Here is a 24278-nt window from a genome sequence, read left to right as displayed (position 1 = left end):
TGCCTAGAGTTCGGGCCGGCTGATTCCCAGGTAACCCTGAGGCCCCGGCCCGGCTATGTGCCCAAGGTTCCCGCTACTCCCTTCAGGGATCATGTGGTGAACCTCCAAGCGCTGCCCTCAGAGGAGGCAGCCCCAGCCCTAGTTTTGCTCTGTCCCGTCCGAGCCTTAAGTGCTACGTTGACCGGACGCAAAGCTTCAGGACCTCAGACAAGCTCTTTGTCTGTCACGGAGGCCGGCAGGAGGGGAATGCTGTCTCCAAGCAGAGGATGGCCCACTGGATAGTGGATGCCATCACCCTGGCTTATCAGGCACAGGGTGTGCCCTGCCCGTTCAGGCTGTGAGCTCACTCAACCAGAAGAGTTGCATCCTCCTGGGCGCTGGCCCAAGATTGGTCTCTCTAAGCGAGATCCCAATTTGTCGGTCATCCGACGTGACGTCTCCGATCCCTCCTTCAGGGAACGAGGGTTACCATACGTAACTGAGACGTTATCCGTAACGTCACGTAAACGTTATCCTCTTCAGAAGATCCCTGGAGTCCCTGCTCTCACTCCCAAGGCTTTAACCACAGAACACTCTTAAATAGCAAGAAAAGTTTATTAAATTAGAATGAAAAAAAATTAAAACAATAACTTTGGGAGGGGTAAATGCCAAAACAAATGACAAGAAACAACACTAACTACCGATTACAAACTAACCTAGAAAACCTACAAAATCTTCCCTCCCTGCTGATTTACAGCCATATCGCACTGCTACTTGTGTGATATTGCTCATATATATATATATATATATATATATATATATATATATATATACGCACACACACACTTAGTAATACTTGTCATAATGCCCAAACATACATACACAAACAACATTTGGTTCACACTGACATAGAATTCTCAAACATTCTCTAAAAATATTTTTTTGTTTTCTTAATGGCTTTATATACTGTATCTGATAGCATTTTCTCCTAATAGAATACAATATAATTTATTAATATAAAAACATAATATAATACTTATTGTAACAAGATTTATTTTATATAATATGTATTACAACCCCATCCCCATAGAACAAGTTTCCACTGAAAAAAAAATAATAAAATAAAAAAAACAAGCAACATTTGGCTAGCACTGACATAGAGCACTCTAACATTATATTTAAAATAAAAAAATTCTTTATGGCTTTACAACCTAATAACCATTTCCTCCTTAATTATTATTCTTCATGCTAAATTACCATTTTTATCATATGAGGTGATAACCAGGCACCTCTCACTGTATCATGCAGCATATAAAGAGGTCATGTGACAACACTGTAGCATACTACTGTTTAGAGCATTTATCATTGCCTAATGCTACTCTTTCACATACTGTTTTTAAAATAGTAGGAGGTGTTTAGTATATGATGCAGATGCAGTGAGCTGTGTAACTATATACTGAGATGATAACTGAACAACACCACTTGTGGTTTAGGATTACTTGAAATATTTTTTTATTCTCAGTCAGGCACATATCAGTGGGCTTTCAGGCGAACAGGCTTCTTCAAGTGATAAAAATGTTATAATTATGAGCAGTGTTATGGTAGAGCCGTATGCGTGTACGTGATGTCCAAAGCGAGCACTACATTTCTGATTGACTGTAATGAGATGGTGAGGATGGGGGGAGGTGTTAAGTGTGTGAACAGGGGAGAGGGTTTGCACTAAAAGGAACAATCATTCTAATTACATACTAAAACAACTGCACACTGTTTAATTAGTCATGTAGAAAGAGAGAGAGATTGGGGGTGGGGTGAGATTTTTAACTCTTGAATCTCTCATCAATGACTGCAGTGCATTACTGTGCTTTAAAGGACCTGATATGGGTCATGAAACACAACATGCAATCTCACTGTCTTCACGTGTGTGTTGCAGGTGTGGCTCAGGTCTTGAACAGATTAGATGGAAAACCATTTGATGATGCAGATCAGAGGCTGTTTGAGGTATGACATCGATGAAATCTCTTTATGAGCGCTTTGCAACCATCAAGCATGATGTAAGCGAACTATACTGCAGACCAAACTATTCACTTCAAAGGGGTCCAAACACACACCGGAAAATGAACCTTGAACCTTGGCTTTGAAAGTGGGCTCAGATATTTTGGTGTGGAACCCATCTCATCTATTATATTATCTTGCAATATATTGAATAATATCGTAATATAATATTAACAGTATTAAAATATTTATAATATTTTAGTACAGTTAGGTTAGTCGAAATTAACAGTGTTAACAGTCAAAGCTAACATATGAACTAATTGATAATGATATTAAACATATTCATGACTTTAATAATGACAGAATGATATGTTTATGCATAAAATACATATTATATATGCATTATCATGCTGCAACATGAGGGGATGGTCGTGGATGAATGGCTCAACAGTGGGCCTCAGGATCTCGTCACGGTAGCTCTGTGCATTCAAAATGCCATCAATAAAATGCACCTGTGTTCGTTGTCCATAACATACGCCTGCCCATACCATAACCCCACCGCCACCATGGGCCACTCGATCCACAACGTTGACATCAGCAAACCGCTCACCCACACGACGCCATACACGCTGTCTGCCATCTGCCCTGTACAGTGAAAACCGGGATTCATCCGTGAAGAGAACACCTCTCCAAAGTGCCAGACGCCATCGAATGTGAGCATTTGCCCACTCAAGTCGGTTACGACGACGAACTGCAGTCAGGTCGAGACCCCGATGAGGACGACGAGCATGCAGATGAGCTTCCCTGAAGCCCCGTTCACACTAGCAGCGACAAAAGTCGCTGCATGTCGCCAGGGGCTGGCGATGAGGTTGCTAATGGGCGTTCTCAATACTGGTTGCCTTGACAGCGAATCAGGTTTCTTGCTGCTAAGTACAAACATTTTGGAGGCAAAAGACAAAATATAATCTAAATCTAAATTAAATCCGTACATACAAACAAAAATGAATGAGAAACAGAGCCTACTTTCTTCCATTGCGTATGTTTATCTACAGCGCTGAGAGGAGAATGATCACATGAGCTCTACCGTCGTCTTTCCTGTTGGCTTTCGCTCCCGAAAGTCGCTCTTCATTTGCATATAGTTGAAGGATTCTGAACTTTGTCGCGTCGCTGGACACGCCCCATCCGGTCGCCAACGGCCACTGTCGCTCGTGTCGCTGGAAATCGCCAGCTGTCCATTGAAATGAATGGGATTGTGTCGCTTGTAGTGTGAACGGGGCTTGAGATTGGTAGATGCATTAACTAACAAGCATCAATACATTTTTACAGTATTTATTCATCTTTAACATTAGTAATACAACTATTCATTGTTAGCTCAGGTCAATTAAATAATATTAAAAGATACAACATTTGATGTTAATTTCTACATTTACTCATAAATTATTAAAATTAATTGAGATTTATAATATTATTATGTTCAGTTCCCACTTGTGTCCACAATGGAGACCACATTGAACATCTAAGATTAGTTTTATTTATAGCTGGAAATAAACAGGAAATTTGAGGATATAAAAGTTGTGATGTAAATTGAGTACAACATATTTAATATTCACTTTTTCATGTCACTTAGCAAACAAGAAATGTAGTATTTCTTTGTTCAAAATGTCACAGCACAGGATGTTCTTTGGAACATCTCGGATCATCTCAGCAGGAGAACGTGATCATCTGGTTTTGTTTGTGCAGCTTGAGTGCTGATGTTATTAACCCTGTAAAGCCTTAAAGTCTTATTTTTAAAATGAAAACAGTTTATTGTATGTTTACACAAAATACAAATATATAATCAAGTAAACCTAAGCTGCTGCAGTCCAGTAGATGTTCATATTGTAATATTGCTAACAATACAAAAGTTATTCTTACCTTTACTTTATAAAAATCATTAAAGATTTCACTTGCTAAAAGTTTGAGCTATCAATTGTTAAGGCAGAAGTCATGTAGTAGATTGAGTACAACAGGTTTTTCAGCAAAGTTTTGATCATGTTGATTATTTAGAGGCCTTACAAATATGTGAATAAAATATGATACAGTAGGCTTTATAGGCTTAAAGCATAAGGAGACAAACCATATATTAGGAAATTCTGACATTCATGTTCATTTTTAAATTCAACTATAAAAAATGAACACTGATCAGTTAAGAAGGTCAGAAAGTGCTGTTTTTTTCATGCATTAAAGGGATAGTTCACCTAAAAAATGAAAATTACCCCATGATTTGCTCACCCTCAAGCTATCCTAGGTGTATATGACTTTCTTCTTTCAGACGAATACAATCAGAGTTACATAAAAAAAATGTCCTGGCTTACACTACGCCTACGTCCTACGTCATCCGCTCCATAACTGCTCTACTATTCTCGATCTCTACAGATTCTCGATCTCGAACAAGCAAATCACCAAACGGCATTCTGGATTGAGCGAGCGGCGCTGAGCGTTTTGAGCGAGCGGAGCGGAATCTTCAGAAAGGCGCTCTGCGCTCTTAAGGAAATATTACCACTCCGCTCCCCGCTCCGCTCACGCTCCGCTCCGCTCACATGCTCTGGTTGGAACGCCACTCTCTAGTGAACGCGTGTAAAACATTTAGCGGAAGCTAGAGATTACTGTTTATAAAGTTTTAAATATGGATATTTTTCTTACACAAACGCATCACTTTAATTCACTTCAGGAGGCCTTTATTAACCCACCGGAGCCATGTGGAGCACTTTTTATGACGGATGGATGCACTTTATTGGGCTTCAAAATCTCAACACCCATTCACTGCCATTATAAAGCTTGGAAGAGCCAGTACATTTTTAAATATAACTCTGATTGTATTCGTCTGAAAGAAGAAAGTCATATACACCTAGGATGGCTTGAGGGTGAGTAAATCATTGAGCAATTTTCATTTTTGGGTGAACTATCCCTTTAACTTACTTTAAAGACAAACTGAAAGGACAGGCAAAAAATATAGAAACATCTTGACATCAATAAGCAATGAATGTGAGAGAGGAAAAAAATGAAACGGCGAAAGTGAGTATGCTCCGTTTATTAGCTGCATTACTACATTACAGTGTGTGCAAGCATTAATACATTTTTTAAGCTCTTCTCAAACTAGAGGCATGTAGGACTGTTTTCTGTGATTAATCTGACAGTATGTATAGGGGTTCCAGATTGTCAGTATATTAATATGTAACAGATCATCAACAGACTTTAGCGGAGCTGAAATGTATGTTGCATGACCTGTAGTGCAGATCGGTTTCAGAATCAGACAGTCAGTATGTTATGAATGGACACCACCATCATTTTCTAACACACTGTGCTCACATGACTCCCATCAGCCAATCAGAGGGATGCAGCACTGACTTCTTGTAGTGTCAGGGTTTTGGTCTATTTAAAAGCAATTCAGCTAGTTTGTTTGGCTCTCTATTATCTCTATGATGTTATTCATGTAACATGTCTATATCATAAACATAAAATATACCTTTAATAATTCAGTGTGTGTTTTCCATAGGTGCTGTCATATCACGCCACTTGCTCAAAGACTGAGGTGGATAAGTTTAAGGTAAACAATAATGCGTTATTGAATCATGCCCAATAGACTATATGTTATAGAGCTATCCAGAGGCGGACAAAGTACTCAACTGAGTGAAAGTACAGATACTGCTGGTCAAATATTACTCCATTACAAGTAAAAGTTGTAAAGACAGATTGTTACTTAAGTAAAAGTACTTGCTTTTAAAAGTACTTAAGTACCAAAAGTAAATTTCTTTTTTTATGTCAATGCACTGTTTTATTGTTGTACGTAATACTTGCAATACTTCTGAAGCAACTTACAATACATTACACCTACTAGCTTGTAGTATCTTTGGAATAAAGAGCTTTTAGAATGTTAAAAACCTATGGGGGAAAAATTAACACCCCTACCCCCCCACAAAAGCAGGATGGTAGTGATCTCACACAGCTCTGACAGTGTGTGCACACATCTATGTGTAACCATTCGTCCACATTTGAACAGAGTGGACAGTGAAATCCTGTAAATACAGAGTTGATAAGGAAGAGAAAAAACCCAAACCTGCTTTAAAACCCAGCAACACAACTGTAGCTGTACAACTTTACAACAGCAACACTGCTTTAACAAAAAAGCAAAACAGCAAGACCTATTTGACATCAAACTAAATTTTTTTTAAATGCTGTCTAATCACTCTCGTGGTACTTGTGTTTTGTTAGGGGTCGCACAACAGTTCTTCTGTGGCTTTATAGGTAATATTTTCACTTTACACAATTTAGCAAAATCAGACAATATTGTTTCTAATATATACCACAATATTAACTTCTTATTATTGAATTGTTGTAAATAAATATCACGTTTGCAACTGGGCAGTGTTCAAAAAATGCAGGGAAATCACTTCATGTAGCCCTACAAGAGTGATTACTGATAAACTGTCTGAAAAAAAAGAGAGTCACGTTTTAGAGAAGAAGAAAATCACCCACTGACTTTCAAAGCTGCTACATAGTAACGACTTTCTGCTTCGAGGACCTTGATAGAAATGTAGCGGAGTGAAAAGTACAATATTTGTCTTTCAAATGTAGTAACGTTAAAGTCATAAGTTCCCAGAAAAAATAATACTCAAGTAAAGTACCGATACTCAAAAAGTGTACTTAAGTACAATACTCAACTAAATGTATTTAGTTACTGTCCGCCTCTGGAGCTATCTTTCATTTAGCGCTGTTTGGTACAACAGATGCAGCTTATCAAAAATGAAATAACCAGATTCATGATATATTAACCTCAGTATATCAGACTGTATTGTTTATGCAGCATGTATAATTCAGAACAAAACTATTCAATATCTCATCAGTGTTTGTGCATTACTGATATAGTCTCTGTGGGGTCTTGTTAATGAAAAGCCTCATTTATCATGGGTTCATTTTCTAGTGAAATGCTCATTTTTAATGTGTTAACTGGATTTTGCCAGGAGCTCTTATAGCATTTCATTGACAAGTACCAGCATGTTTCCACAAGTGAATGAAGAACCCATTGCTTAAAGCCAAATCCAGGAATATCACACTATATATATATATATATGTGCCACTAAATATATAAGCTTCCATAGCTCTCTCGATCTGTCACTGTCACTGACACAACACTAAGCAGGGGTCAGACCTCAAGGCTGATTAACCACATCCACGTGAGATTCTTTTTTTCTTTGTGAAAGTCCATCCTACTCTTTTCCACACAAAGAAAATGTCCAAAAAAACAGGAGTTTAATCATCTGTTCATAAGAAAAAGTCATGACAGAATCATAACGCGAGCGTGTGGCGGCGCTGACCCAGATCCGGCGTAATGACGTCAGAAAATGACTAGGACTACTTTGGACTACTTTGGGGGACTACTTTGTCGATCATCTTGGTATTTTTCTGGACCTTGAACGTGGTAGTTACCTTGCTGTCTATGGGAGGGTCAGAGAGCCCTCAGATTTCATCAAAAATATCTTAAATTGTGTTCCGAAGATGAACGAATGTCTTTCGGGTTTCGAACAACACGAGGGTGAGTAATTAATGACAGAATTTTCATTTTTGAGTGAACTAACCCTTTTAGCTTTGTAGTTATTGAAAAGTTGGCACAGAACCGCAGAGGAGGGAATTTAGAACGTAGACTTTTGCAGAAGGAATGGATTTTTGATCTTAAAAGTTTACACCCTTTTGATATGACTGAAGATTTATCGTTGAATTGTTTTTTTTATAATAATTTAAGGATATGCTGGAGAAACCTGAACGAGTTTTTTGGTATGATTTATTATATATAGAAACTGATGTTTAAAACTTGTGTTGGAGTTATGAGTTTATATTATTGATATATGCTTGTGTGTATATTTTGTTTATGTAGTTATATATGGATTACTTTTGATGATTTTTGATGATTTACAAATGTTTTTGTTGTATTTTATTATATGGTTTTTTTTTTAGATGTATACATGTTTTTCTGTATCTTCGTGATATATATTATGGTAATACATGTTTTAATGAGCGCAGATAAAAGTTTACACCCTTTTGATATGACTGAAGATTTATCGTTGAATTGTTTTTTTTATAATAATTTAAGGATATGCTGGAGAAACCCGAACGAGTTTTTTGGTATGATTTATTATATATAGAAACTGATGTTTAAAACTTGTGTTGGAGTTATGAGTTTATATTATTGATATATGCTTGTGTGTATATTTTGTTTATGTAGTTATATATGGATTACTTTTGATGATTTTTGATGATTTACAAATGTTTTTGTTGTATTTTATTATATGTTTTTTTTTTTAGATGTATACATGTTTTTCTGTATCTTCGTGATATATATTATGGTAATACATGTTTTAATGAGCGCAGATGTTGCTTGGTAGCACATGGCACTGAGGAAGGGTTAATACCCAAAAACGTTCTGCACCTTTGCACTTTTTTGTATATATTTTTGTGACCTCTGAGCAATAAATGTAATAAGTCTTTTTGGCTGAATTTGGACGAGTGCGGATCTCTTTCATCTCCATATTTTTGTATATTTTGGATCTACGCACCCTATGTTATTTGCCTACTGGAGTGTTTGGCGCGACAACCTTTTCTAATTGTGGATAACTAAAACTATTGAAAATGGTAATTGAAGCTAAAATAAAACAAAATAAAACGAATAAAAAATGAAAAACTTAATCTTAAAAATGAAAATTAGAAATGTTCCTCTGGCATTTAGCATCGAAGTAGTAAAGTTACTAAAACGGATAAAAGGTAAATAGACAAAAGCTAATAAATATGACAAAAGTACTGAAACTAAAATTAAAAAGAAAACTGAAAATATAAAAACAGCTATTTCAAAATATTAATAAATGCCATATTAATAGATACTAAATACTGTGTGTATGTGCGTGTAATAGATCTGTTTCATATCTGTTTCTTTTTTTATGGTGCTTTATTGTCCTTTTTGAAGCTTGGCTGTATGAATCACAGTCCATTTTTGTTGTATGAAAGAGAGCAGCTTGGACATTCTGCTAAACATTTCCTTTTGTATTTGATGGAAATAAAAAACTATGGGTTTGGAGAGTAAGTGACAACATAATTTTCATTCTTGGATTGAGCAATACGTTGTTTCAGTTGGATAGCCTCTGTAATAAGTGGGGTAAAAGCATCCACTGCAGTGTAATATGTCATGCTGGATGGTGAAAACGCCAGCATGTTTTTGTTTCATCGTCTTCTTTTTGTTCTTTATGAGAACCGGGTACAAATAATGATATTAATAAATATCTACAATTAGCAATTGTTAATGACGTCACAGCATAACACACAGCTCCTCCTGCCAGCAGTCCCTCATTAGATCTGTGAATGTGTGTGTGAATCTATTTGTAGTGTCTCGTTAGCACGACTCTGAGCTTCAGTCAGTATTAACACACGAATTACTGAAAATCCTGACACTAGAATCGTTCCATTCACAAAGCATCTGTTTTAAAGCACTCAAGAGCAAACTCTGTCCTTTCTGCCTCCTGCGTCTCTCTCTCTCTTTTTTGCTACACGCACACACACACACACTCACTCTCTCTCTCTCTCTCTCTCTCTCTCTCTCTCTCTTTCTCACTCTCTCTCTCTATTGTTCTTTTCCTCAGGCAGCAAACATCCCTCTGGTGTGTGAACTGGGCATTGATAAACTATCGTTTGATGACTTCTCTCTGGATGTGGATGCCATGGTCACTGCAGCTCTGCGGATGTTTATGGAGCTGGGAATGGTTCAGAAATTCAAAATAGACTATGAGGTAGACTATGAGGTTCACACACGCATTTATTTCTTAACTCAGCAATATCACACAAGTAAGAGTGCTGTTGTACTGAATATCAGCAAGGCTGACCGTAAGCCTGTATTAATTTGTAAAAGTAAAATACATTTTAAAAAGTTGATATCGAGTGACCAAATTTGGCCAGTTATTTCTTATATATTTATTTACGACAGCGATAATAGTTCCCAGTATGTTATGCTCTGTTTTTCAGCACTCTTGACCAATCAAATTAGAAGACAGAAACTACTGTAGCTTTTCTGGCTGTATTGTAACACCACAACTCTTCTTTCTCTTTCTAGACACTTTGTCGGTGGCTGTTGACCGTGAGGAAGAACTATCGCATGGTTCTGTATCATAACTGGAGACATGCATTCAACGTTTGCCAGTGCATGTTTTCCATGCTGACGGTGAGTGACTTGCTCTGTGTGTGTGTGTGTTTATTTGAAAGAAATTAATACTTTTATTCAGCAAGGATGCATTACATTGATCAATAGTGACAGTAAAAATGTTACAAAAGATTTCGGTTTCAAATAAAGCTGTTGTTTTTAACTTTTCTATTCAGTATCCTGAAAATATATCATGGTTTTCACAAAAATATGAAGCAGCATAACTGTTTTCAACATTGATGATAATAGTAATGTTTCTTGAGCAGCAAGAATCTTATTAGGCGATGCTCACAAATGTGTCCCAAATTTATATGTAATTAATTATTTCATGACATTGTGAGCTACATGGAATCTGATCTTTTCGATTCTGATTTGGGCCACATATATGTGTACTAAATCCGATTCAGCTCAGATGTTTTGCAGCGCAACCTCGGTCTGAACGGTCATAACGGAATTCATGCGGCTTTCACCTCACTCTAGATCGACATTCGTCATAATTTAAAAACTTTGCTGTCTTTCTCCTCATCTTTGTCCCGAATAATGCTTACTTCAGTGGCATCCGTGTTTACTTCCGTGTGACAGAGAGCTTTATGCTGTTTCGTCATCGTTCTTTGACGCATTCGGGTCAGTTCAGGACCTTGATCAGTTCACACTGGAATCTAATATTGGCCACATTCATAAAAGACACATTCAAAAATCAAAGCTGAGCAATAGATCAGAATTGAGCGCTAACACTTGCAGTGTAAACATAGCATTGGAATGATTTCTGAAGGATCATGTGACGCTGAAGACTGGAGTAATTATGAACTTTACCATCACAGGAATAAGTTATTTTAAAGGCAGTGGCTATTTGCTCTAAGTGTAAATAGTGATAGAGGGTATTTACACTAAGTGAAAAGAGCATATTTTCTTAGCGATAGATGCTATTTACACTAAGTGCAAATAGCAGCATTTTCTTGTTCACACACTCACTCTCTCTCTCTCTCTCTCTCTCTCTCTCTCTCTCTTTCTCACTCTCTCTCTCTATTGTTCTTTTCCTCAGGCAGCAAACATCCCTCTGGTGTGTGAACTGGGCATTGATAAACTATCGTTTGATGACTTCTCTCTGGATGTGGATGCCATGGTCACTGCAGCTCTGCGGATGTTTATGGAGCTGGGAATGGTTCAGAAATTCAAAATAGACTATGAGGTAGACTATGAGGTTCACACACGCATTTATTTCTTAACTCAGCAATATCACACAAGTAAGAGTGCTGTTGTACTGAATATCAGCAAGGCTGACCGTAAGCCTGTATTAATTTGTAAAAGTAAAATACATTTTAAAAAGTTGATATCGAGTGACCAAATTTGGCCAGTTATTTCTTATATATTTATTTACGACAGCGATAATAGTTCCCAGTATGTTATGCTCTGTTTTTCAGCACTCTTGACCAATCAAATTAGAAGACAGAAACTACTGTAGCTTTTCTGGCTGTATTGTAACACCACAACTCTTCTTTCTCTTTCTAGACACTTTGTCGGTGGCTGTTGACCGTGAGGAAGAACTATCGCATGGTTCTGTATCATAACTGGAGACATGCATTCAACGTTTGCCAGTGCATGTTTTCCATGCTGACGGTGAGTGACTTGCTCTGTGTGTGTGTGTGTTTATTTGAAAGAAATTAATACTTTTATTCAGCAAGGATGCATTACATTGATTTATAATGGCATTTATAATGTTACAAAAGATTTCGGTTTCAAATAAAGCTGTTGTTTTTAACTTTTCTATTCAGTATCCTGAAAATATATCATGGTTTTCACAAAAATATGAAGCAGCATAACTGTTTTCAACATTGATGATAATAGTAATGTTTCTTGAGCAGCAAGAATCTTATTAGGCGATGCTCACAAATGTGTCCCAAATTTATATGTAATTAATTATTTCATGACATTGTGAGCTACATGGAATCTGATCTTTTCGATTCTGATTTGGGCCACATATATGTGTACTAAATCCGATTCAGCTCAGATGTTTTGCAGCGCAACCTCGGTCTGAACGGTCATAACGGAATTCATGCGGCTTTCACCTCACTCTAGATCGACATTCTAGTCTTTCTCCTCATCTTTGTCCCGAATAATGCTTACTTCAGTGGCATCCGTGTTTACTTCCGTATGACAGAGAGCTTTATGCTGTTTCGTCATCGTTCTTTGACGCATACGGGTCAGTTCAGGACCTTGATCAGTTCACACTGGAATCTAATATTGGCCACATTCATAAAAGACACATTCAAAAATCAAAGCTGAGCAATAGATCAGAATTGAGCGCTAACACTTGCAGTGTAAACATAGCATTGGAATGATTTCTGAAGGATCATGTGACGCTGAAGACTGGAGTAATTATGAACTTTACCATCACAGGAATAAGTTATTTTAAAGGCAGTGGCTATTTGCTCTAAGTGTAAATAGTGATAGAGGGTATTTACACTAAGTGAAAAGAGCATATTTTCTTAGCGATAGATGCTATTTACACTAAGTGCAAATAGCAGCATTTTCTTGTTGTATGCTATTTACACTAAGTGCAAATAGCTATTGATTCTATTTACACTATGTTAAAATAACAGGATTTTCTGCTATTTATACTACTTGTTGCAAATAGTGGCAATTATCTGCACCTCAGTATTGTAGTACATTATAAAACAGTATGCAATAATAACTTATTGAGTGTAAATTTAAATTTTAATTCAAATTATTAAATGGATGCCACCTTATTGGGACAATAAAGCCCTCCCTTCACCTACCCGATACTTTATTTTCAACTTTTTGATTATTTCCCTCATTTTCATTGAAAATAAATGCTTGTTGTGATTTGAAATTTGAAAAGGGAGAAAAAAGTTCGGCAAAAGGCGGACTCGAACCCGGGTTGATCGCGTCAAAATGAATACGACACACATTTTACCATTTGCACCACTGGAGCTGCCGACTGTCTCCTGTCTTTTGTCATGTTGACTAGTCGAATCACATGTTGGTGGGCGACAAGGCAGGCTATTTGCACTTAGTGTAAATAGACACTCCGTATTTTAAAATGTAATCATATTTCACAATATTCCTGATTTTACTGTATTTTTGATCAAATAAATGCAGCCTTGATGAGCATTAGAGACTTCTTTCAAAAATACTGAAACAATTGCCCTGATGCTATTAAAGGGGTCATATGATGTTGCTAAAAAGAACATTATGTTGTGTATTTGGTGTAATGAAATGCGTTTATGCGGTTTAAGGTTAAAAAACACATTATTTTCCACATACTGTACATTATTGTTTCTCCTATATTGTAATAACATTTTGCAAGATTACTGTTTTTTTCTGTATTTTTGATCAAATAAATGCAGCCTTGATGAGCATTAGAGACTTCTTTCAAAAATACTGAAACAATTGCCCTGATGCTATTAAAGGGGTCATATGATGTTGCTAAAAAGAACATTATGTTGTGTATTTGGTGTAATGAAATGCGTTTATGCGGTTTAAGGTTAAAAAACACATTATTTTCCACATACTGTACATTATTGTTTCTCCTCTATGCCCCGCCTTTCTGAAATGCGTCGATTTTTACAAAGCTCATCGGTCTGAAAAAGCGAGCTGTGCTCTGATTGGCCAGCTATCCAGTGTGTTGTGATTGGCCGAATACCTCAAGCGTGTGACGAAAATGTTACGTCCCTACCATACTGTGATGCCTGCGGCAACCACATGTAACGACTCCGGGCTGGACTCCGCTTCGTCCACAGTGAAAGCTGATCCGGCGATCAACAGCGCGAAGTTGAAGTATTTCCTCAGCGACCAGCACGGATCAGCTCCAGGCATGACAAAGCGATATCTTCCTCTTTTGGAAGGCCAAACAAAGTAGTTTCGCTTTCACAACGAAGCACACAGCGCCTTCACGACATGGCGACAGCAACAATACTACAGCGAGAATAAAAGTTACGCCTTCTTTCTTTGCGTGAACATTTGGGCGGCGTTATGCAAATCTTCCCACATAGTGATGTAGACATGTGGGGGCGTGTTAGAACGAGCCGTTTTAGGTAGGTGTGGCTGACTCTTAACTTTTATAAAGAATATCTCTTTGGATTTGAGACTTTAGTCTTTGCAACTTTACAGATCTTCTTTATGCACCAAGAGCTTGTAACACTCCAAAGAGAAAGGAAAAATTGAAATTGCATCATATGACCCCTTTAATATTATTATCAGCATTAAAGCTGTGGAGTGTGTGTTCCTCAGCCTCTGTCTTAGTACATTTGCCACAGAAGTGTGTTTATGCGTGTTTATTTGCAGACGGCCGCCTTTCAGGAGACTCTGACTGAGATGGAGATTCTGGCTCTGATAGTGGGCTGCATCTGCCATGATCTGGACCACAGAGGAACCAACAATGCTTTCCAGGCCAAGTGAGACTCAGTCACTGCTACTCAACCACTGGTTCAATACAAGTCTGGCATCTTCATTACGTGAGGCTGAATGCTGGATTTCTTCACTTTGCACATGAACAGAATGACGTTTGTGTCTTTCTCAGGACGGGATCAGCTCTCTCTCTTCTTTATGGGACATCCGCCACACTAGAGCACCATCACTTCAACCATGCTGTTATGATCCTGCAGAGCGAGGTGAACTCACAGTCACCATGAACTCCGAAGTTCAGAATTTGTGTGGAATGTTGCAGTGTTTATTATAAATGATTATCCGGGCACATACATACATATTTAATAATATGGACAAAATTGAGTCACGTCCAGCATATTGTTTCTCATTCAAGAAGCCGTTTTTCTCAATATACGCCACAATTGAGAAGAAAAGATGGGCGTAATTTCAGTTTCGGTAAACTACAGTACAAAATTACTACAAATATTAAAAAACTTAAGTAGAACTTAAACTATTATACAAATTAGTTTACTGTAAGAGTTTGCTAACAATTTACAAGAAATATCATTGTAGAACTTGATGCCAACAGTTTACAATGAGTTATAATTTAGAAACTGAGCCATACAACAATTTACAATTCCATCTACAATACTGCGCAAAGTTTACAATCTATAACATTCTTGAACTTAAGCCGTAATACAAATCAGTTTAAAATAATAAAGTAGGCAACCAATTTATTCTTGGTTTGCAAAAAAATATTATTATTGTAAACAACTCAAGTCAACTTAATTATACCAACAGACTTACTTTACAGTCGTTTTCATTCTACAACACAAACCATAATACAGTTTACAAGAAATTCAACTGGAGTAAATGTGCCGTTTGTAGTCCATTCCTATTTAGAATTTAAACTACAATAAAAAACGTAATGAAATGACTACATCATTGAAATCAAAAATAAAGACTTAAAATAGGTAGTAACTAAATGCTTGTATTGTGAAGACTTTCAGACTTTCACTTCATATAATCAGCTACACTAAACCAGTGCCATACAAGAAATCCTTTTAAGCACAGTAAATGAGATAACAAGGGAGAAAAGAGAGAGAGAGAGAGGTGAATAATTACACTCTGTGGTAACTGACAGATGTTGACTGTGAATAATTGCTTTCTACAGATGCAGGGTGTTTATCTGAGTCACTGTCATTTGCATACAAATGAGCGTCGGTCATCATTTACTCCGAGAACGAGCGTGTCACTGACCAGCAGACAGACAAGTATTAATAAAGTTGGTCCTTAATGAAATGGGAACAGTTGCCCTGCTCTTTAATCTGGTAGGGGCAGATATAGCCTATCCTATTTCCCACCATGCTTCGCATTTACTGAAAAACAGAAGTTTACCGGAGTAAAATCAGTTTGAATGAGAACATCTAAATGACAACACCTTTGCTGAAAATAATTCAACTAAAGTGAAAATATTAAAATACTTTAATATACAGTACTGTGCAAAAGTAGTAGGCCATTCGTACTCTCACCAACAAAAAAAATGGTTTTAAGTAGTGCTGGGCGGTATACCGGTTCAAACCGAATACCGGTGTTTATTTATGTTACGATATGAATTTTTAAAATACCGCAATACCGGTGTATGTCGCTTAAACAACGTTCGGACAATGTTTGAAAGAAGTCCCTTTTCACTGTTGCACTGTGGTGAGGGAACAGCTGTATGTGTTACTAAGCGTGAAAGTTCAGAAACTGAAGCTGTAGAACTAACAGAACGTGATGACACAAAAGAACTCATCCACAATATCCACACTGACCTCCACAAATATCCACCGCCCCCTGCCATCAGCTCCCGCGTCTCACACGAGCGTGACTTTAGCACTAGATTTAGCAACTTTCAGACCCTTTTAGCTGCTTTTTTCCATAGAATAGTCATACTGACAAATCTAGCGACTTTTTTGGATAAACCTTAACTATGGTTCAGTTGGAAGATTTCGCCAGTGCTGTCCCACGAACGTGAGGTCTGACTTTCCCGGAGAAGTGTCCCCTCTCTCGGCGTCTGTTCTGTGCAGTGAGCGGCAGAGAAGCACCGCAGCCGACTCCTCAATAAATGAGTACAAAACAGCGTTTCCTAGCACCTGTCGCTTACTGATTGTTTGGAATTATAAATATGAGCGTAGTTCGTCTGTTAATATCACATGCACTTTTTTTGTTTGTTGTTTTTTTTAGTTTGTTACTCAGACGCAGGCAGTGCGCTGCATGAGACAAAAAAGTAAGATTGCCAAAACAACCGCATAGCCGCTCTTTAGTGTAGATGCATGTTGATTTTATCAGACGATGCCGTGATTATAAATGAGAGTGACTCCTGGTTAACATATATTAAAAGGGTTCGTGTTTAGTTATTATTTAGTGTGGTATTTTTTGACAATATTCACTCATCATGACAGTAAAATAGGGCATTCTAAGTCAATATACTGCAGTATTTCCTCTCAATCAGTAGAAAATATGGTTAACACCCGGTCATGCATGAAAAAAAAATACCGTCATGTTCCGTGAAACCGGTATAATTTAGAAAAATACCATGATGTAAATTTTTGGTCATACCGCCCCGGCACTAGTTTTAAGCCAGTTAATTGATAAATAAAATCTATTTATGGCATTATTTGTGACAGCATTCTCATTTTACAGCATTTTTACACAAGTGCCTAAAACTTTTCACAGTGCTGTAGATTTGCAGGGAGGTCCCTTGAAGCGTCTTGGAGACGTTGCCACAGTTCTTCTGGATTTAGTCTGTCTCAGTTTGTTCTGTTTCTTCATGTAATCTCAGACGGACTGAATGATGCTGAGATCAGATCTCTGTGTGCTGCACTGGCTGCTGTCAGACAGAAATCTCACTGGATTATATGTTCGTAAACATCTTTAAAAGGACTCTTTGCAGTGCAGAACAATATTTAATGACACCAAAAGGAATGAAAATATTCTTGTTTAATAATTTTCATTTTTCCTTGTCTCTCTAGGGACACAATATTTTCTCTAACCTGTCTTCCCATGAGTATGGAGAACTCATGCAGCTCCTAAAACAATCCATACTGGCCACAGACCTAACACTCTACTTCCAGTAAGTACTGAAATAACACACATCTCTGTCTCATTAGCATCAAATCGATTCACTATGAATGTGCCAAATCTTATATATTAATCAGCACTGTTTTCAGCATTGGTAATAATACGTTTTGTAATAAATGTAAGGAAAAATTGAAATCGCATCATATGACCCCTTTAAAGTTGAAGTGCTAAAATGACTAAAACTAAAACGGAAATGAAATAATATAAAGCTAAATGTAAAAAAAAAAAAAATACAAAATCATATAAAATTACTAAAACTGAAATAAAAATTTAAATGAAAACTAAAAATACAAAAATAAAAGCTAATAAAAAATATGAAATACTACAATAGTACATGAATAATACTTAACGCTGCTGACACTAGTGTGTTAACGTGTGTCTTCTGCTTTCTCACAGGTTGCAGAGCTGGTGACTAGTGAGTTTTTCGAGCAGGGAGACAGAGAGCGATCAGAACTGAAACTGACTCCCTCGGTGAGGTTAACACTTTCAAATCAACTGCCTCTTTATAGAAGGAATGAATTTTTATTAGAATGCCTAAATTTAGACAAAAGTGTATAGCGTTTTTACATGGTCATGACAGATAATGATAGAACTTTACAATTTGTTTGTTACAGTATGATCCAGTTATCTTAATATTGCATCAAAGTTTGCACACACACATACAAACTGCTACACGCTCATTCACTTTTAAAAGGGAAATAGCTAGCTCTTTTCCCAGTACATTTCCCATTGCCCTGGATTCTGAGGCAGAAGGTAACATTAGGAAATCTTGGGATGGCACAGCTTTGAAGCTTTCTGTAGAGACGCTTGCCTCAGGTTAAAAGTCTCAGTCTTTTGCTCAGAGTGTGTGGGTGTTAGCATGATATATTCAAACACGGACCCTCTATCGCTGTGCTGCAGCCCGCGCTCCCACACACACGCACACACACACACACACACACACACACACACACACGCACACACGCACACACACACACACACACACACACACACACACACACACACACAAACACACACACACACTCATTGTGAAAAGAGCTCAGGCATTATCAGCTACAACAGACAAGTGCATTAAATTAATTGTCTAACATTAATCAAACAACCATCTATGACCATCTAATCACATCTGTAGGTGGAGATGGTGAACAATATAAAGAAAAACACATGAAAAGCTGTGTCTTTGTCTCTGTTTACCACAGAAAAATGTTATTGCTCAGTGGTTGTGCTTTTATATCTCTGGATATTTAATGGTGATTCATTTATGTTTCTTTGAAGTATCAACTTTATCTCAGTTGTTTTTTGAACAGAAATAAAAATAGATACAAACGAGATGCTTGTTGAGGTACAGTAAGAGTATAGTGGATATTTCAGTTAAATTATTTCAGTGGGTATTTCACTGATTGCAGATAATTAAATAAAATGCCACTTAAGTGTTCACATTCATGATTGTTTCATAACACTTAAGTGCACTTTGTAATGTCAAATTAAAAGTTTTACTTCAAAGTACATTTTAAATAACGAATAAAGTATTAATAATCATTTGTCATGCATAATGAAATTACATATAAAGATGTACTTAAGTGGGTCAAAAAATATTTAAAGGGGTCATATGATGCTTTTTTAAAGATCATTATTTTGTGTATTTGGTGTAACAGAATATGTTGACATGCTTTAATGTAAAAAAACACATTATTTTTAAAATACTGTACATTATTGTAGGTCCTCTATGCCCCGCCTCTCTCAAACGCTTCGTTTTCTACAAAGTCCCTCCTTCCGACAAGCGCAGTCTGCTCTGATTGGCCAGCTGACCCAGTGCATTGTGATTGGCCGAACACTGCAAGCACTCGTCGGAAATGTAACATCCCTTACCATAATCACGAGCGTCATCTTTCAAAATAAATGTAAAGACAGAGTCCGAAATGGGAACAGAGTCACGTGACAGACACAGTGATGAAGCTGGTATGTGTTAAGACAGCTGACTCGGCTGACACACTGTGATGTAACGCTCTCTCGCTCTCTCTCACACACACACACGATGCGCAAAACTCTGCATTTGAACAGTCAATAGCAAATACTTAAACTAATAACAAAACAGTAGCTGATTCAGAAGCGCCAGATTGTCATAGCAAAGTCAGAATGACCTCCTCTCCTAGGTTCACGAAACGGTCGTCCATAAAATGCATTGCTGTTCTGTTGTAAGTGATCTTAAAGATTCCTAAATGCATCTACTTTCGGAAAGCCAAATAAAGTGCTTTTGCTTTCACACTGAAACACACAGCGTCTCCCTGACATGCTGCTTCAACACTAACTGCGGTTACTGAAACCACGACTTCTTTCTTTGCGTGCACTTTTGGGCACATTATGCTAATATTTCCACATAGTGAGGTAGATATGTGGGGGCGTGTTAGAACGAGCCGTTTTAGGGGGGCGTGGCAGAGTCTTAACTTTGATAAAGAATATCTCTTTGGTTTTGAGACTTTAGTCTTTGCAACTTCAGGAATCTTATCAGCTTGTAACACTCCAAAGAGAAAGGAAAACTTGAAATCGCATCATATGACCCCTTTAATAAAAATTATTCATTTTAAATACATTTTTTAAAAGTATATTTTTTTCTGTAAGTTCTCTCTTTAAAAGCATGCTAAAGTGCACTTCTTTTTCACAAAGGTCTGCATTTGCTCATTTAATCTCACTGCTGTCTGAGAAACAACTGAGATAATAAAGAAAAGGTTTCTTTTCATTTTCTATGGATAGGAACACTCCCAAACTGATTTATGTTTAATAAATATTTATTAGTTTGTGGAGTCTTAACTTTGATAAAGAATATCTCTTTGGTTTTGAGACTTTAGTCTTTGCAACTTCAGGAATCTTATCTATGCACAATCAGCTTGTAACACTCCAAAGAGAAAGGAAAACTTGAAATCGCATCATATGACCCCTTTAATAAAAATTATTCATTTTAAATAAATTTTTTAAAAGTATATTTTTTTCTGTAAGTTCTCTCTTTAAAAGCATGCTAAAGTGCACTTCTTTTTCACAAAGGTCTGCATTTGCTCATTTAATCTTACTGCTGTCTGAGAAACAACTGAGATAATAAAGAAAAGGTTTCTTTTCATTTTCTATGGATAGGAACACTCCCAAACTGATTTGTGTTTAATAAATATTTATTAGTTTGTGTATGTGTGTGTGTGTGTGTGTGTAATAGGCGATATTTGACCGAAACCGCAAAGATGAGCTGCCAGGTCTACAGCTGGAGTGGATTGATGGAATCTGTGCGCCGCTGTATGAGGTAATGCTGTCCCACAATGCAGAATCAATACAGTCAATGAAAACTGACATTAATGTGAAAAAAATCTTGCATAGAGAACAGACAAAGAGGGTTTTTACACAAACCCTTAAAAAAAACATATTTATACATATAACTTAAAGCTTGAAGTGTGTCATTTATGCCGCATTAGAGCCACCAAATGAAATTGTAAAAATAATTCCCCGTCTTCTATTGGATAGTCAAAGATAGCTTCACCCCAAACACACTCAATTGGTCTGTACCGGAAATCCAGCTACGAATGACTGACTTGTAAATGTCTTTGCATAATACTATATATTTTTAAATAAATGGAACAGTTTATTAAACCTTTAGACAAAATCTTAAAGAAACATCAGGCTTTTTATGGCTCATATAGTGTGATATAACAGAATACGGAGCTCATACTTTAGGAGAAAAAAACACCTCAGTTTTATTCAGAGACCCAAACGGAGTAAAAATGTGCAATTTGGTGCAGATGTTATTGTTTATATGGCCAAAAAGTAAGATGACAGTCTGATAGCTTGTAATGTAAATCATTAAGACCTTAATAATAGTATAAGTATAGCAGACAACTTACATAAAATGCATATAAATATCAGTTGTCACTTTATATCTCACAATAATATGTGACCCTGGACCACAAAACCAGTCGTAAGTGTCAATTTTTCGAAAAATTGAGATGTGTACATCATCTGAAAGCTGAATAAATAAGCTTTCCATTGGTGTATGGTTTGTTAGGATATTTAGGATAATATTTGGCTGAGATACAGCTATTTGAAAATCTGGAATCTGAGGGTGCAAAAAAATCTAAATATTGAGAAAATCGCCTTTAAAGCTGTCCAAATGAAGTTCTTAGCAATGCATATTACTGATCAGAAATTACGTTTTCATATATTTACGGTAGGAACAAGATTACAAAATATCTTCATGGAACATGATCTTTACTTAATATCCTAATGATTTTTGGCATAAAAGAAAAATCGATAATTTTGACCCATAAAATTTATTTTTGGCTATTGCTACAAATATACCCCAGCGACTTAAGACTGCTTTTGTGCTCCAGGGTCACATATGTCTTTAAGATGATATTTAAGTCCTTTGTTTTATGATCAAAGCTCTGTAGTTTTAATGTGACAGTAAAACATATAATGCAGTTAAATGCATTGATCATTGAGAGATGAACAAATAAACGTTCCTCAAAAGCCTGATGGATCATATTTGATGCATTGTAATATGATTTTTCTAAAAAATGATGTGTGGATAATCAAGTAAACCTAAGCCGCTTCAGTCCAGTAAGTGCCATTCTTGAAATATTACAATATAAACAAAATAAGTTATTCATAAGTTTACTTTATAAAAATCAGTAAACATTATTATAATTACACTAAACGGCCTTTCACTTGCTAAAAAAGTCTGAACTATCAATCAGACGACAGAAGGCATGTAGTAAGTAAATTGTGTACAACAGGGTTTTTAGCAAAGTTTTGATCAAGTTGAATATGTAGAGGCCTTAGAAATGTTTGTATCAACTACAAACCCGGTTCCAAAAAAGTTGGGACACTGTACAAATTGTGAATAAAAACAGAATGCAATGTGGAAGTTTCAAATTTCAATATTTTATTCAGAATACAACATAGATGACATATCAAATGTTTAAACTGAGAAAATGTATCATTTTAAGGGGAAAAAAGTTGATTTTAAATTTCATGGCATCAACACATCTCAAAAAAGTTGGGACAAGGCCATGTTTACCACTGTGTGGCATCCCCTCTTCTTTTTATAACAGTCTGCAAACGTCTGGGGACTGAGGAGACAAGTTGCTCAAGTTTAGGAATAGGAATGTTGTCCCATTCTTGTCTAATACAGGCTTCTAGTTGCTCAACGGTCTTAGGTCTTCTTTGTCGCATCTTCCTCTTTATGATGCGCCAAATGTTCTCTATGGGTGAAAGATCTGGACTGCAGGCTGGCCATTTCAGTACCCGGATCCGTCTTCTACACAGCCATGATGTTGTAATTGATGCAGTATGTGGTCTGGCATTGTCATGTTGGAAAATGCAAGGTCTTCCCTGAAAGAGACGACGTCTGGATGGGAACATATTTTGTTCTAGAACTTGGATATACCTTTCAGCATTGATGGTGCCTTTCCAGATGTGTAAGCTGCCCATGCCACACGCACTCATGCAACCCCATACCATCAGACATGCAGGCTTCTGAACTTTTTTGACCTATGGAGTTTTAGCCGGCAACGGCGACTGGCACGGTGGATTGTGTTCACCGACATTGTTTTCTGGAAGTATTCCTGAGCCCATGTTGTGATTTCCATTACAGTAGCATTCCTGTATGTGATGCAGTGCCGTCTAAGGGCCCGAAGATCACGGGCATCCAGTATGGTTTTCTGGCCTTGACCCTTACGCACAGAGATTGTTCCAGATTCTCTGAATCTTTGGATATTATTATGCACTGTAGATGATGATAACTTTTAAACTCTTTGCAATTTTTCTCTGAGAAACTCCTTTCTGATATTGCTCCACTATTTTTCGCTGCAGCATTGGGGGAATTGGTGATCCTTTGCCCATCTTGACTTCTGAGAGACACTGCCACTCTGAGAGGCTCTTTTTATACCCAATCATGTTGCCAATTGACCTAATAAGTTGCAAATTGGTCCTCCAGCTGTTCCTTATATGTACATTTAACTTTTCCGGCCTCTTATTGCTACCTGTCCCAACTTTTTTGGAATGTGTAGCTCTCATGAAATCCAAAATGAGCCAATATTTGGCATGACATTTCAAAATGTCTCACTTTCAACATTTGATATGTTATCTATATTCTATTGTGAATAAAATATAAGTTTATGAGATTTGTAAATTATTCCATTCCTTTTTTACTCACAATTTGTACAGTGTCCCAACTTTTTTGGAATTGGGTTTGTATGATACAGTAGGCTTTATAGGGTTAATAGAAATATTCACAATCAATATTCACACATTTTCATGGACACAGTTGCCTCAAACATTCCCTCTTTCCCTTTTATTCTGCCTGTATGAAGAGACATATCAGTCTAGCAGGCCGGATCTCAGAGACGGGCATAATGCGACGTCACGCACACTTAGTATACTCTAATTCCTCTATGAGCCTTCATCCTCAAAGGAAGACAGAGAAGAGAAAGCGTAATAATCTTCTGAATTACAACATCAAAACCATATTTTTACAGTTTCCGAAGAGAATTAACCTCTGCCACAAGGCCAGGGTGGTTGCTAAGGTGATCTGAAATGCAGT

General features: G+C 37.0%; 1 protein-coding gene across 1 annotated transcript in view; it reads left to right on the top strand.

The window, feature by feature from the left end:
• LOC107561714 (dual 3',5'-cyclic-AMP and -GMP phosphodiesterase 11A-like) overlaps positions 1–24278 on the top strand; it is an 83132-nt gene that overhangs the window by 53746 nt on the left and 5108 nt on the right. Inside the window, exons 8-17 of the mRNA XM_016246189.1 lie at positions 1910–1977; positions 5507–5557; positions 9636–9782; positions 10103–10210; positions 14495–14604; positions 14730–14820; positions 17590–17690; positions 17776–17779; positions 18095–18169; positions 20901–20984. Coding sequence (XP_016101675.1) covers positions 1910–1977; positions 5507–5557; positions 9636–9782; positions 10103–10210; positions 14495–14604; positions 14730–14820; positions 17590–17690; positions 17776–17779; positions 18095–18169; positions 20901–20984 — 839 coding nt within the window. The remainder of the gene's footprint in view (positions 1–1909; positions 1978–5506; positions 5558–9635; positions 9783–10102; positions 10211–14494; positions 14605–14729; positions 14821–17589; positions 17691–17775; positions 17780–18094; positions 18170–20900; positions 20985–24278) is intronic.

The sequence above is a fragment of the Sinocyclocheilus grahami genome, unplaced genomic scaffold (assembly GCF_001515645.1).
Source record: "Sinocyclocheilus grahami isolate Dianchi unplaced genomic scaffold, SAMN03320097.WGS_v1.1 scaffold789.1, whole genome shotgun sequence".
In the NCBI taxonomy this organism is placed as follows: domain Eukaryota; kingdom Metazoa; phylum Chordata; class Actinopteri; order Cypriniformes; family Cyprinidae; genus Sinocyclocheilus; species Sinocyclocheilus grahami.
This window is presented reverse-complemented; position numbering and strand designations above follow the sequence as displayed.